The sequence below is a fragment of the Tetrao urogallus genome (genome assembly GCF_951394365.1).
Source record: "Tetrao urogallus genome assembly, chromosome: 6".
Taxonomy (NCBI): domain Eukaryota; kingdom Metazoa; phylum Chordata; class Aves; order Galliformes; family Phasianidae; genus Tetrao; species Tetrao urogallus.
The window spans coordinates 10,770,550-10,785,051 of record NC_136819.1 but is presented as its reverse complement, the minus strand read 5'-3'; the positions used below and the strand labels follow the sequence as shown (position 1 = coordinate 10,785,051).

At 38.3% G+C, this 14,502-nt stretch overlaps 1 protein-coding gene across 1 annotated transcript; it reads left to right on the top strand.

Moving 5' to 3' along the window:
- Positions 1–523: 523 nt before the first annotated feature.
- On the top strand, positions 524–9,181 carry CYP2R1 (cytochrome P450 family 2 subfamily R member 1; the record flags this gene model as incomplete). Its single annotated transcript, XM_079537079.1, is given in 9 exon segments — positions 524–580; positions 584–712; positions 716–787; positions 789–887; positions 889–1,152; positions 3,526–3,667; positions 5,295–5,927; positions 8,040–8,369; positions 9,006–9,181. Coding segments are annotated over 9 exon segments (1,902 nt in total).
- Between the last annotated feature and the right edge of the window lie 5,321 nt (positions 9,182–14,502).

The following is a 14,502-nucleotide window of genomic DNA, read 5'->3' as shown; positions in this document are numbered from 1 at the left end:
TGCTCTCAAGTTAGTACCTCCACATCAGAAGCGGAACATCCCAACACAGGAACATACTGGGGATTAAGCATTAAATAGTTAGATGACCGAGAATGCGATGCACTTTGATCAGCTAGGTTATTTATGAAGTTCATCAGTACAGACTCTGTATCAGTGCAGATCTTAATCTTCTCACAGAACTACTGGAGGTACTGAGCTAAAATCAGCAGAAAGAAAGACTGATTGGACACAGCACTGTAATTTTAGCAGGGCATCAGTACTTCTGGTATGCTAAGATCTACTTGTACGGTAGCAGTGATAGAAAAGTAAAACAACATGAGCGGAAATAGAGTGAGGTTTTTTAAGAACCATTTCAACAGGATGTTATGCTTCACTGTGGGATTGCATTCTTAGCTCGGCAGGAAGCAATCTGTGTTTGTCCAGTATCTGCAGCCCTTTGCCGAGGTGCCACCCTGCTCACTAACAGCGGCAATAACGAGTTACGCAGAAATGTCCTCCAGCAGACATTAGGCTTCTGCCGACGATGCCCATCTCCCACCAGCGGAGCCCCATCGGACGGACACATTCCCTTTATCGTGGCTAGAAGGGAGGGCGAGAAGGGAAGGAAACGCGACGGGGCTGTCCGTGTGCAGTTGCTCCAGACCCGAGGAGGCTCCGGGAAAGACACCCCCAAAGCGCGTATTTCTGCTTTTCCTGTTTTTCCAGGTCTACGTAGGAAGCTATTTTTATTCGGGCGCCAAAAGCTTCACAGCGCTTCACCAGCGCAGCCCCGTCCCGTCCCGCCCCGCAGCCGGCCCGGCCCGCTGACGCGAGGGGCGGCGCTCCCGGGGGCCGGTCTACGCGGGGCGGCTCTGCCAGCGCCCAACGCGGGGCGGCGAGCCGGGGCCGGGAGGAAGCGGCGCGATGGGGCCGGCGGCGGGGGACACGGAGGCGGCGGCGGCAGCGGCAGCAGGGGGCGGGCCTTGGCTGCTGCTGGCGCTACCGCCGCTGCTGCTGCTGTTCGCGCTGGTGGTTCGGCAGCTGTTGAAGCAGCGGCGGCCGCCTGGCTTCCCTCCCGGCCCCGCGGGGCTGCCCCTCATCGGCAACATCCACTCCCTGGGCGCGGAGCAGCCGCACGTCTACATGCGGCGCCAGAGCCAGATCCACGGGCAGGTACCGGGCGGGAGCCGGCACCGACGCCGAGCCGGGGCAGGCGGCGGGCGGAGCGGCGGAACGGCCTGGCCGCTATCGGGCGGGACGGCGCCGGGGGCCCCGCAGCTCTGGCGCTGAGCGTCGGGCGAGACGCGTGCTGCGGGCGGCCCGGCCCCGGGCACAGAGCGGCTCCCGTGCGTGCCGGGGTTCCGCTTCGGGACAGCGGTGTGGCCGAGCATCCGGCTGCCCTGCATTCGCGGGGCTTCGCCAAAAGGGAAGCAAAGGGCAGGCACGGGCACAGTGCGGCATTGTCGCGGGAAGAACTGTGCATTAAAGTGCCTTCAGAGTGATATTGGAGTGTGCTTACTGACAGTCCATTTATACATATATAGGAATGTTGTGATTTTTTTTTTTTTTTTCCCCTTTTCATGTTTTCTTGTTTCTCAGCTGTTCCTTTTCATTACCCCGTTTCATGGAAGCAGTCTATTCTTACACGCTTCAAAAAAGCGAAGCCCAAGTTATCAGTGCTGGCTCGGAAAGGCAGGCAGAGCAGATGCAGCACGTGTAGCCGTGCGCCTCTTCCCGTCCCGTCCCGTCCCCCCTCCCCCCCCAATCCCGGAACGCCTGCGGGCTTTTCCTTAGAGAGATTCTCAAGCGATGGAAAGAGAGAGCTTTGAGTCCAACAAACACTGGCTTGCCTAGAAAACTAACTTCCTCAAACTGTTAAGAGTGGTTTTAAAGGGGCAAAGCAGTGAAAGAATACTGGTGATGGCGCGTAAGTCTTTCAAAAGCTTTTGTAAAGTTTTCATTATGAAAGCTACAGAAGAAACTTAACAGTCATAGTCTTATGAACGAGAAGCAAAGTGTGTGAATGAAGCATGCTCAGTGGCAGAAATGGTAGGGTTATCTGTTCATCTCTTTCCTGTTATTTTGGCAGTAAAGGTGTTTCAAGGAAAATACTGGGATGAACTGAATGGAAATAGGAAGGCAAATGTATCATCCAAAAATTAAGCTTTATACTTGCCTGAATGCTGACTGCAGTTCTCTTCACCTGCGGTCATCAAAGACTGCAGAACTTGGGGTAGATCAGGAGGCAGACCAGGATATTGGGAGCTCTAGAGGAGATCAAGGAAATGATCTTTTAAAAAGTGTTTCACAACATGCAAAGAATGATAAACAGGCTATAATTGAAGTATACAAAAATAAATGCTTCCAAGAGGTACAGCGGTACTTTCTTCTCATCATGTAAAAAAGAGCAATTGCAACAGTGAAAAATTTACTCTTGCTAAAAAGAAAAAGACTTCATAGAATGAGGAACTAAACTACTGCCCATTACTTCTTCATACAGCGATGGTCAGCAATGCTGCAATGAAGAAAAAATAAAGATTTGTGTAGGTGAAAAATACCAGATTTAATACGCTAACGAAAGTGTGAAAAGGAATATAGAATTTCAGTCTTGAGATTTTAGCCTCATTTTTATTTTATTTTATTAAGCTTAGGAGAAGATTTTCATTGTGTTTATCCTGTATGTGCCTTCTGCAGGGTGTATTGCATCTTTCTCCAAAGATGCACTTCTGGATGCTGAGCACTTCTGGAAACAGGAGATGGGACTAGTTGGGCTATGCTATCATTTGTTGCCCATCATCGTGGCTCTCATATCTGTCATCTGATGGGTCTTTGGGAGTCTGTGCAAAGTAAGCTGGTGCCTGGTTTCAGAGAGAGGAAGGACTAGGTGGAGCTTGGCTGTCTTCCAGCACTGACACCACTTCTATGTCTGCCATCACTAAGTGATGGAAGATTTGGTCAGAACAACTCATAGCTTCGATCACAATGCCCTTAACCAGATTCAACTACTGGATTCTTTCATTCTACGGAAGAAAGGAGCGACAGATAGCAGCGAAACTTCCCCCCTTTCCTTGTTTCAATATGAAAGTATATAATACAAGGACTTTAGTTCTTCTATAAATAATGTACCTTTCATCCACTTGCATTTGGAGAAAAAACTTTTTTTTTTTTTTTCTGAAATATGCACAGGTTCTCTCTTTTTTTTTTTAATGACTATATGAAAGTGTTCCCAATCCTTACTTTGGTGGTTTGGTCCCACTGGGTGCACTGCAAAGCAGAATGTAGCACAGGCTAACTTACTGTACCATTTGACAGAGATTAATTTAGCTCACAACAAATTCTATGATGCCACAATTGTGTCAGTACTTGAAAACATTCCTGTTTCTTGTATGCCCATTGAAGTTTATTGCTGTATTTATGAAATCCATACTTTGCATTGAAGTTTAGTGTTGCGTCACTTTTTCATTAGCTATATTTGCTTGTTTCCATTATTTCTTTGTGAGATTTGGTTGTAACAGCATTTTATAATCTTTTTTTTTTCCCCTCAAGATTTTCAGTCTTGATTTGGGAGGGATATCTGCTATTGTGCTGAATGGCTATGATGCAGTGAAAGAATGCCTTGTCCACCAAAGCGAAATTTTTGCAGACAGGCCATCTCTTCCTTTGTTTAAGAAGCTGACAAACATGGGAGGTAAGTGCTAGTGTCTTCAAACAGAAATGCATTTTTGTCCATGAGATTTTACTAGGCTGTACGATCGCATGCAACATTTGCTCTAGTTGTTTTCTCTACCTTGTCTCTTATCATGAAATACTCGATGCTTCTTTAAAGATATCTAGAAAAGACTGTCATTCCTGAGCTAAATTCCACAGCAAGATACATGTAATTTATTTATTTATTTATTTACCTTTATGCTCTCCCCTCCTCAGTCAATTAATGTCAGTTGGAAAGCTATTTTCTTTGTTTCTGGGAATCAAATTAGCTTTGAAGCATCTCTTAGCTTTTAGCTATGAGCAGTGCAAGAGTCTTCTGAAATAGCTATACTTATCTATTATTATAACTCTTCCAGTCGTTTAGCATGAACTCTGAGAAACATATTTTTCACTCAGAGGGTGGTGAGGCACTGGAACAGGTTGCCCAAGGAGGCTGTGGGTGCCCCATCCCTGGAGGCATTCAAGGCCAGGCTGGATGTGGCTCTGGGCAGCCTGGTCTGCTGGTTGGCGACCCTGCACACAGCAGGGGGTTGGAACTGGATGAGCATTGTGGTCCTTTTCAACCCAAGCCATTCTGTGATTCTGTGATTCTATTTTCTTGCAACTCATCTTGCCTTCCTTGCAGATTTAATCTGTTTGAGTTGGCAAATATAATTTCTGTGGCCTTGTTAGTGAGAAGATCTGTATTAAATTGGCCTTGAACATTCAGATGCAGGTGTATGAGGAACTTCAGAAATTTTGATGACTTTAAGAGCTGCACCTCAAATTTAATTTCTGAGGTTAAATGTCAGTATTTCTTCTGGTGTTTCCATTCTGTTTCTTTGTTTTCTGCCTTTTATGCCTGGCTTTGTAACGTCTGTTTTGCACCAGCTCTTTTACCTTGTATTATACAGATTTCAGCCACATCATTAAAAATTGCACCTTGTTCTTTCCTATACTCAGGGTTTTCTTTTAGAGTGCTTATTAACATAACTATTTTTAACCTAGACTGGCAGCCCCGGATCCTAATGGCACTTTATCTCCCACAGATGCTGAGAAGTAGTATGACCTTTATAAATCTGATGGAGACAAATACTGAGAGATTACTTAGTATTTGAATTCTTTGAATCTAATCTTAAAAGATCTTTTTTTAAAATTATAGACAGACTTCACCTCAACTTTTGTTTATAGGATATATTACTTTTAGTAAAAGCTGTTAAAACTTCAGTGAAAAAGGAAAACGTGGGCATTAATACATGTTAGTATATGTCTTATGACTCAGGAGGCTTGCTTTTCGATAGCAAAATACTCTTGGTGTACCTGCTGACATTATAGTGGAAATAACTCTTAGCAATTGCTCTTAGTCCCAGTTTTCCATAAATGCAAAATATTTCCAGATAGATCTGACGTGCTTTTACATAAGGGTATGAAGTCTGCTTGCCTGTAGTAGCACAGGTATATCTAATTCAGCTTCGAGGCAGAGGGGTTGTTTAGGCAATCTTCTAATTGCTTATTCTACTGGCAGTAATATACCTTTAGAGTGGACTGAATGGTTAAATAATTTTATTGCCTCGTTGAGGAAAAAAAAAAGCATTGCATAAAATGCTGTGTCAAAACATATTTTTCAGGCTTACTGAACAGTAAATACGGCAGAGGATGGACAGAACATCGCAAACTAGCTGTAAATACCTTTCGAACTTTTGGATATGGTCAAAGGTCATTTGAACACAAAATTTCAGAAGAATCTGTGTTTTTCCTTGATGCCATTGATACCTACAAAGGCAGGCCATTTGATCTGAAGCACTTGATAACAAATGCCGTTTCAAACATTACTAATTTGATTATTTTTGGGGAACGTTTTACGTATGAAGATACTGAATTTCAGCACATGATTGAGATTTTCAGTGAAAATGTTGAATTAGCTGCTAGCGCCTCTGTATTTTTGTATAATGCTTTTCCTTGGATCGGTATCTTGCCATTTGGGAAACACCAGCAGCTGTTCAAAAATGCAGCAGAAGTCTATGACTTTCTTCATAAGCTTATAGAACGAGTCTCTGAAAATAGGAAACCTCAGTCACCTCGGCATTTTATAGATGCATATTTAGATGAGATGGATTGCAACAAAAGTGATCCAGAATCTACATATTCAAGAGAAAACTTAATTTTCTCTGTTGGAGAACTCTTCATAGCTGGGACGGAAACCACAACAAATGTTTTGAGATGGGCGGTGTTATTTATGGCTCTTTATCCAAACATTCAAGGTAAGAACTTTGACATTTTGAGGAACTGATACACCTTCCCATTGCAAATTATAAAATGAGGTATGATAATAACATTCTAGCATGTTATTACAACTTATTATGGAGATTTGGTTTTTTTCACAAAATATTTCTAATATATTTAAATTTTGCATTGCATTGCTTAATATTGGTTGGTAGATGCACTAAATCTATATGTTAAAATAAATACATGCAATTAAGGAAGAAATGATAACAAAATGTAAAAACATCAGCAAAAATATTTTGGGTATCTTACTTGCAATTTCGATTTTCCTTAATGACCTCAATTCAAAATAGATTATAGTTATTTATATTTCTGGAGGAAAGAAAAAAACATTTAAAAACAAGAAGATAAGGTTACAACTATCGGGAAGTAAGGCAGCACTAGATGTTTGAATATCAGCCCAGACACTGGGCAGAAATTTGGATTTCAGAGGTAACCAGTCATCTTGTTTCATTGCCTACCGATTTATTTCTCCCATTAAAAGTAGCAGCACTTACTTCGAATAGAAACTTTCATGGTTTGGAGAAAAAGCAGTGTGGATGACTCAAATTTGTAAAGATACTTTGACCAAATAATACTGCTCTAACATCAATTGGAACATTCTCTTAGATTAGGGATAACAACACTACCCATGTCTGTAAGGCTCTCCAGTTCTATCTAGAAATCAGATATCTTTATATATGAAAAGTTCTGTTTTATTTTTGTAGTAATGGATGTTTAAGTAAGGAGAAATACATAGGCTTCACTGAGTACAAAATGAATACTTCTTTGTGGAAGCATAAAAGTGAGGTTGTTATTTCTAAGCAGTCAGCATATTTCAGATTATTTAAAACAGACAGTTCTAAAATAATTATATACTGCTTTTATGTTTCTGTGTTCTGTTGATTTGTCATTGTGCTTGATAGTAGTGCAATTAGAAAGTCTACAAAAAAAAAATTAAAAATGATAGAATATGATTATAGGTACTTAAGTTTTAGGATACGTATTTGTGTTGAAAAGAGGTATTTTAAGTGCCACAAGTAGTCAAAAAGACTAAAACGTCCTAACTCCCTGAGCTCTGACCAAGATCTTGTTATTCAATAGAGATCAAGAAAAGCATTCTCTCTTCTGTACACTGGCCAGTTTTGTAGAAATCCACTCACCTAAAATAATCTTCTGATCTTAGATACCGTACAGTACAATACATTCCTGAATCAGAATTCAATATCAGTTCATCTAGATAAAAATAAAAATTGATGTTACTTTTTTTTTTTTTTGACAATACATGCCAATAAATCACTACATTACAGAATGTGCTTTCACTAAGCTGTTTCCCATCTCTTTATATTGATACGAAATACTGTCACATCAGATTGAAGAACCTGGTGATTCTTGGTAGAATTTTCCTGTTGCTATTCAGATTTTCATTATTTATACATGAAATGTAAAAATGCAGATTTGTTTTAATTAATTAGGGGGGTTGTGTTTCAACAAAGAAAGCTTATGAGGAAAAAAAAAAAAAAAAGAGCAGGTCCAAATGCCTTTGAGATTTTTTTAAAGAGTGATCTTATTCCTATGAACCTAATTTTAAAAATAGCTAAAAAAATGAGGATTGAATTTTTTTCTTTTCAGTTACATTCAGCATCTTGCTACTGCAGTTCTTTTTATCTGATACATTACAGTGAGAATTATTTTCAGTTTAAGAGTGAATGACTTGACACTGAGTCAACTTCAAAGACTCAGCAGAATTAGACAAGCACCACTGTAAGTAGATAATATCAGTGTTACCTGTGTCCACTCAGGTATTTAAAGTACATTATCTTTGCAGTCTCATGCTTGTTCCCTTCACTTTGATGAAACAGAAGTAAACTTGAGAACAAAAGAATATATTAAAGTATGATTTTACTGTTAATAGTTAATCTTGAAATGAAGATTACTGTTATATATGCTTACAAGAATTCCTAGTAGCAAGAGGAAGATGAAGGTCTAACCTTAAAAACGTATAAGCTACTATATTTTTGGTGTGATATGTCATGTTTCAGTATCTTTTATAAGTATATTTTCAAGCTATAAAATATAAAGGATTTTTCACTTATTCCTTTTCCTAACAGGACATGTTCAAAAAGAGATCGATTTAGTCATCGGCCCAAACAAAATGCCTGCTTGGGAAGAGAAATGTAAAATGCCATACACTGAGGCTGTTCTCCATGAAGTCCTAAGATTCTGTAATATAGTTCCACTAGGTATTTTTCACGCAACCTCCAAAGACACCGTTGTACGTGGTTACTCTATTCCTGAAGGCACTACAGTCATTACAAACCTCTACTCTGTACATTTTGATGAAAAATACTGGAACAACCCAGAAGTGTTTTTTCCTGAGAGATTTTTGGACAGCAGTGGACAGTTTGTCAAGAAAGATGCATTTATTCCTTTTTCATTAGGTAAAAACGATTCCTTCCGCTGTTCCTTCGCATAAATCTAGGAACATACAACACAAAAGTGATGACAATAAATCAGAAATGAACAGCATGATTTAAATCCATGGTTCTGATGAAACAGCTATTTTAAAGATATGTTCTTTTCTGGGCATAGCACATTTTAGGATAATGCTATATAAAAATAAACTATTCTACAACTTATACAAACTGACAACTACTATACAAATTATACAAACCAAGTGCTATTTGTTTCAGAATTAACGTGCACAGTCATTTGCTGCTGAACTTGTTGCAGCAGGTGATATGCAGAGCTAGTTTTCAAATTTCAGCACTTTGTTGAGCACCAGAAATTGCAGGTGTTTTTCCCAAGGCAGTCAGCTTATGGCACTACACTGTGTTCCAAAAAAATATTCAGGGAGTCGTAAGACAGTTTTCTTGGACTAGATGCACAGCTTCTAAATGGCCTAAGGTAGATGTGATGTATTCTATCTTTATTGCTTGTTTTGTTTCTCTGTACTCATTTGATTTTAAAACTTCTAGAGTTTGTAATCCATCTGTTTTATGAAACCACAATTTCTTGCTCACAAAACTGAAAATGTAAGGTAAATAGTCTTTTCAAAAACTTTTTTTCTAATCCAGGAAGAAGACATTGTCTTGGAGAACAGCTAGCTCGAATGGAACTGTTTCTGTTTTTCACTTCGTTACTGCAACGATTTCACCTGTGTTTTCCTCATGGTGCGATTCCAGATCTCAAACCAAGATTAGGCATGACATTGCAACCACAGCCATACCTCATTTGTGCAGAAAGACGATGAAGAGAGGTGTCTAGACTGTCAGGTGGAGGAAAATGGTCCAAGCTGCTGCCAAGGAGTCACTTGCATTTTATTTCTAAATGTATTCAAATTGGAAGAACAGAAATGTTAATGACTTAAACTATGGTTATTTATGCACAAGTTCATGGTTTCTTTTTACTTGGTTTTCACAAAGCAGACAAAAAAACACTCTCAACCAAAAATATAAAAAAAATCCTGTGTTTAAGGGTGACATTTCCACTCCATCAATTTGTTTTGAATCTAACATCTGATTCAGCTTTTAATTTCTTAGCAAGCTATTTTACTTTGAGAGAGTATTTTTATGACATAAAGAATATGGCTTAAATTTTTATACTCAGATTTATCTCTAGAAATCCTGTATATCCTTATTCAAGCAAAACTGGAATATATGATTCTCTATTAAATTCATACAGTGAAAATGATTTTAAAGGTATATTTAAATTTCTGTAACAGAGAAATCATAATTTGTGACCTCGACAAACAAGTCCGTAATTAAAGCATTTCAATCCTTCCTTCATCATTCCCAGTGTTCCTATATGGTCTTCATTTTCTAGTAAGTCAGATAACTGTATGATTCATTTTTGATGTATTTTATGGCTTGCTTTTTGTTCAATAACATACGCAACGTGTTCCATTATTCCCATGCTCCTGACAATTACAGAAATGCACTTTGCTTGTTAATTGCATTTCCAGACACGTCCTCCATTTCCTCCCAACACAAAGCATTACATAACAATTAAGCTCTGCCTCAGTAGTCTAAAAAAAATGTTTGTGTTACAAAAGTCAAGTGCAGCTACACTAAGAGTCTGCTCATGAGTGGCAGGAGAAGAGACTTTGTTGGAAGGAAGGAGAGACAAGGGCAGGGAGAAACAAATTTTTAACTGGATTTTAAGCGTAAAAGCTAATTGACTTCTGGTAACCCCATTTTTGATCCTGCTTGACAGCTACTGCATTATGGTTATTGGTAGAATGTGAATTATGCACACAAGGCCTACAGGAGAACCCAGTGCTCCAAATACAGTGAGTGCACAACTCTGTGTGGGTAGTAGTGGGACTTCAAAATAGGGTTCAGAAAAGCACACGTGCTGAGGGTACAGCTATTTACAAACAAGGCTTAATATTGAGTCTTGCTGTTTCCACACCTTTTGCTTTGACTGGAGCTGCAGGAAAGTTCAAAGGCAGAAATGCGGCATTTTTCTTCTCACCTGAGGTTTTCAGTTCATACTGAGCAGAAATACTTCCCTTCTTTTGAAATAACAACTGAAAAGTGTCAAATACAGCTAGTGTCAGTCCACTTACATAGACTACTATGGACTTCAGATGCAGCAGATCCAAATTAAATTACTTACATGTCTAAGGATGAGATGAGACCCACGTGTCCAACAGAGAACATCTCAAAAGCATGTCCCTGGTGCTCTGAAAAGGGAAAAGTAGCAACTCTTCTTGCTAAACTACCTTTCTGTAGAGATTTGAGATTTCAAAAGGAAAGGATGGTTATAAACCTTATTCCTGTGTATTTGTCACACCACGAAAGCTGCAAATAATCTGTTCGTAAGATTCTTGCATATAGAATGAGTACAGAAGAGAAAGCTGCTGAGCTTCTCAGCACTGTCCAGACTGAGGCTTTTTTTTGTCAGCATAAGTAGCTGCTGGGTGCTTGTGAAATGTTTGTGCAAAAACTGTCAAATCTACCAAATTTAGGTCTTTTCAGTATGAAGGAACAGAACAGAAGAGTTTTCAGATACATTTCTAGACTAATGATAAGTCTTCCCATATCCCCACTTGTACTCTTCGTCAGATTTTAGTTATGCAGGTTTGCCATCTGAGTAACACGAACTCCCCAACATTATTTAGTTAAAACATGTTTCAAATAAATCTTAATTGATTAAAAATATCAAGGACTCGTTCTCTCTCAAAAAACAACTGGCCAGTGATTCCCTTATTTTCAGAAATAACTCCGTTTAATGAGAACTGTATTGATTATATGTTATTCTGATTTCCAAATCAAAATACCTCATAGAAAGTCTTAAAATATCAGTCCAAATTTTTACTGCTATCTGCCAATTTACAGTCCCATTTGAACAATCAAATACATCTGACAAACTACCTTTTCTATAAATGAATGCCTAGATCACTTATATATATATTTCATTTCTTACCAGCTTCTTCATTATTTTTCTTCAGAAATCTGACTTAATCCAAAGATTCAATTTAACCATTTGAAATATGGACATAATCTTTTTTTTCAGTTATCTGGTATTTCTCTATCTTATTAACATTGATTTGTCATGAACACTAGTAAATGGATTTATGTTTAGAATTTCCTGCTGACATTTTTTTTTTTAAATCTGTAATCATTAAAAAATTCAATTGATTTACATTCATTTCATATATGCACACTACAATCTCTCTACCTTACAGGTGTATGTTTTTATTAGTCAGATCCAATATCAGTAGAAGGCCTGCTGTTTCAGACTCTGGACTTTTTGGATGTATCCAAGTATAAATTCATATCTCTATGAGCTAGTGACACAGAATACAGGAAAAGGATGAAGGAAATCCTTTCTGAAAAGCTGTAATTCTTAAAAGTAGTTGGGATTCATGGTGAATTGTTAAACACAAGCTTTAACTCTGCAGCCAAAAGATCTTATGTGACAGAATACTGAATGAATATACAGAAACTACATGTGTATTTGTTGCTGGCACAAGCATTCCTTGAATATTGTGTCCTGATATGTTGTCTATAACTACGGGAGCATTTAAAATTTGGTTGTGTTTCTATAGAGCTATAAGAGTAACTAACAATATGTTTATGCCATGTATTCTGGCTTGCTGCAATCTACTTCTACTGATTTATGAACTGAGCATGTATTATATGATCATATCAGGGCACAACTATGTCCAAGCTAATGTGCTTTCCTGCCAACATAATTTATTGTTTCAGACTTGGTTGTACACTGGCGCTGTTAGTTTTGTTAAGTTGGAGACTCAAGCCTGTTTCCAGAATGTACATCACAGAAATATACTGAAGAACATACAGGCTAATCACACATCCAAGGCAATTCATTCACTTTGTTTACAAAAACAAAAACTCTTCAGTTAGTAGAAAAGAACAATAGCAGCCAAGCTGAAATCTCTTCAAACTAGGAACCACGTGAGTATCTTGAAACTGCTGTAGATGAGGAATCAGGTATATAACTGATAGTGAGATTAGTTACCCAGGATCATTAAGGAATGTTAAAATCAGCTAATAGGTTCTCCCATGCTCTGCTTCTAATTTGCATTGCATGTAGCATGCACTGTGATGTAAGGTCACAGTATTCCCCCACAGCAATCTCAATCATCACTTTTAAAATATGTACTTTTCTCTCTCAATTCCAAATCTCTGGTAGCTATTTAAGAATTCAAATGGCTTGAGCTGACATAGCAAGTAAGCTTTGTCTTGATTTGGTGTGCAATTGTACTATACAATTCGATCTGTGGTTGTCTGCAGAGTGAAAGTATGCCATTCATGTGCGTATTTTTAGCCTAAAGGTTTGTACTAGCACAAATACTAGTGAGTAGATGAGGGAGATTATTAAGACAGCACGTTCACTTGGAAAAGTAACAAGTTCAGAAAAACAACAGTAAGATCATCAAGTCATCTAGGAAAAGGGGAGGGAATAATATTACAAAAATTTGCAAAAATGCACTAAATTGGAAAACACAAGGACTAAGGATAAATAGAAAAATAATCATAATTGTTTGAGTGCCAGATCAGAAGTTATCTTTGGGTAAGACGGATGGAAAATGAAAACAAGAGAATAGAGCCAGGTGCAATGGACTATTAAATACAAGCTTGAGAGGGTAAATTCTCAGTATAAATTGGTCTGTGAAGCTACAGACATGGATTTTCCTAGCAGCTGAATGCCTGAGGATTTAGTATTGGGCCTTATTTTGGTATCTGGTATTACATAAGGCCTTTGTCTAATCAAGATCAAATTAAACTTCCGCTCTGGAAACATTTTGCCTTATTCTGTCCTTCATACAATTTGAGGATCAGCAGATTCTTCCATTTCTAGATTATCCCCTTAGATATTTCTGAAGACTGTCAACTATCTCGATGTCAATGTGATTAGAATTAGGCAGAACCCATACTCAGAGTGGTCATTTCTTAGGAAGTCTGCCAGAATTCAAGGGACATTATGTTTGCTACATTCTCCTGAATAAGTAACATTCCAAATAGATTAAATCCATTAAAATAATGGAGCAAATCAGGAATGTACAATCTAATCCAATAGTTTACTATTACTGCAGCAGATGGCTGCTTGCCCAAAACTTTACATGTTATTTATAACAGCCTATAGTAATGTAACAAAACAGAATACACTTTTTCCTTTGCTGTTTTCACCTCCTGATTTGCTTGTCTAGGCTAGTACAAAAATCCTTAAAGGAAATATTTTTAATTTGTATAAACTGACTTATCAAAAGCACAAAAAGAAAGTACATTATATATACTTAAATGCCATGCATTTGTATTATGCTCCCACTAAAGCGAGGGAATGTGTGATGTCAGTCATTGTTCAGATCCCTCACAGGATGGGCAACACAGATGGAATTTCAGCAAGCAAGGAATGCAGATTAAGTAGAAAAATGGCTGTGGATAAAACACCTTAAAGAATTTTAGCTACTTTAATTCTCTCTAAATGCACCCAAGATTAATCAGTCCAAATGCTCTCTGGTTGTCTTTAGCTTGCACAATAAACGCTGTTAAAATAATAGTGCCGGTAGTGAGCAAGCACCATAGCATTACTGATAGGTCTAATTTTTCCAGGAAAAAAGCTAGATACCTATGAGCTTTCTTGCGCCTTTATAGGTAAGGAAGTTCATTTAATTGTTCTTCATGGGACCAGAGAAACTGATCTTCAAAGTTCCTTGAAGGCATCTTCAGATCAAGTCTCAACATATCTTACATTACATAAAGCCATACTGTTTCTCTCTCAAGTAACCTACAATCAGAATTGTCACAACAGAGGGAAATGCAACAAATCTCAACAAGGCATTTACTGCATCACAGATGACTGATACAGCCTACAAAATAGCTGAGTTCTTCATGCTAGAAAAGATCACTATGTATTTGAAAAGAATAAGAACAATTCCTTGTTGAATGCAAAAAACCTCAGTGCTAAAGTTAAGCTTTATCTAAAAATCCCCTCTTGCTAATGTTAATTTTCTTTGTAAGTATATAAATTGCATTATCTTAAAAAAATGTTACAGTGCCCTCACTGTGTACTTTCTTAAGCTCTATGGAACCATATAGCATA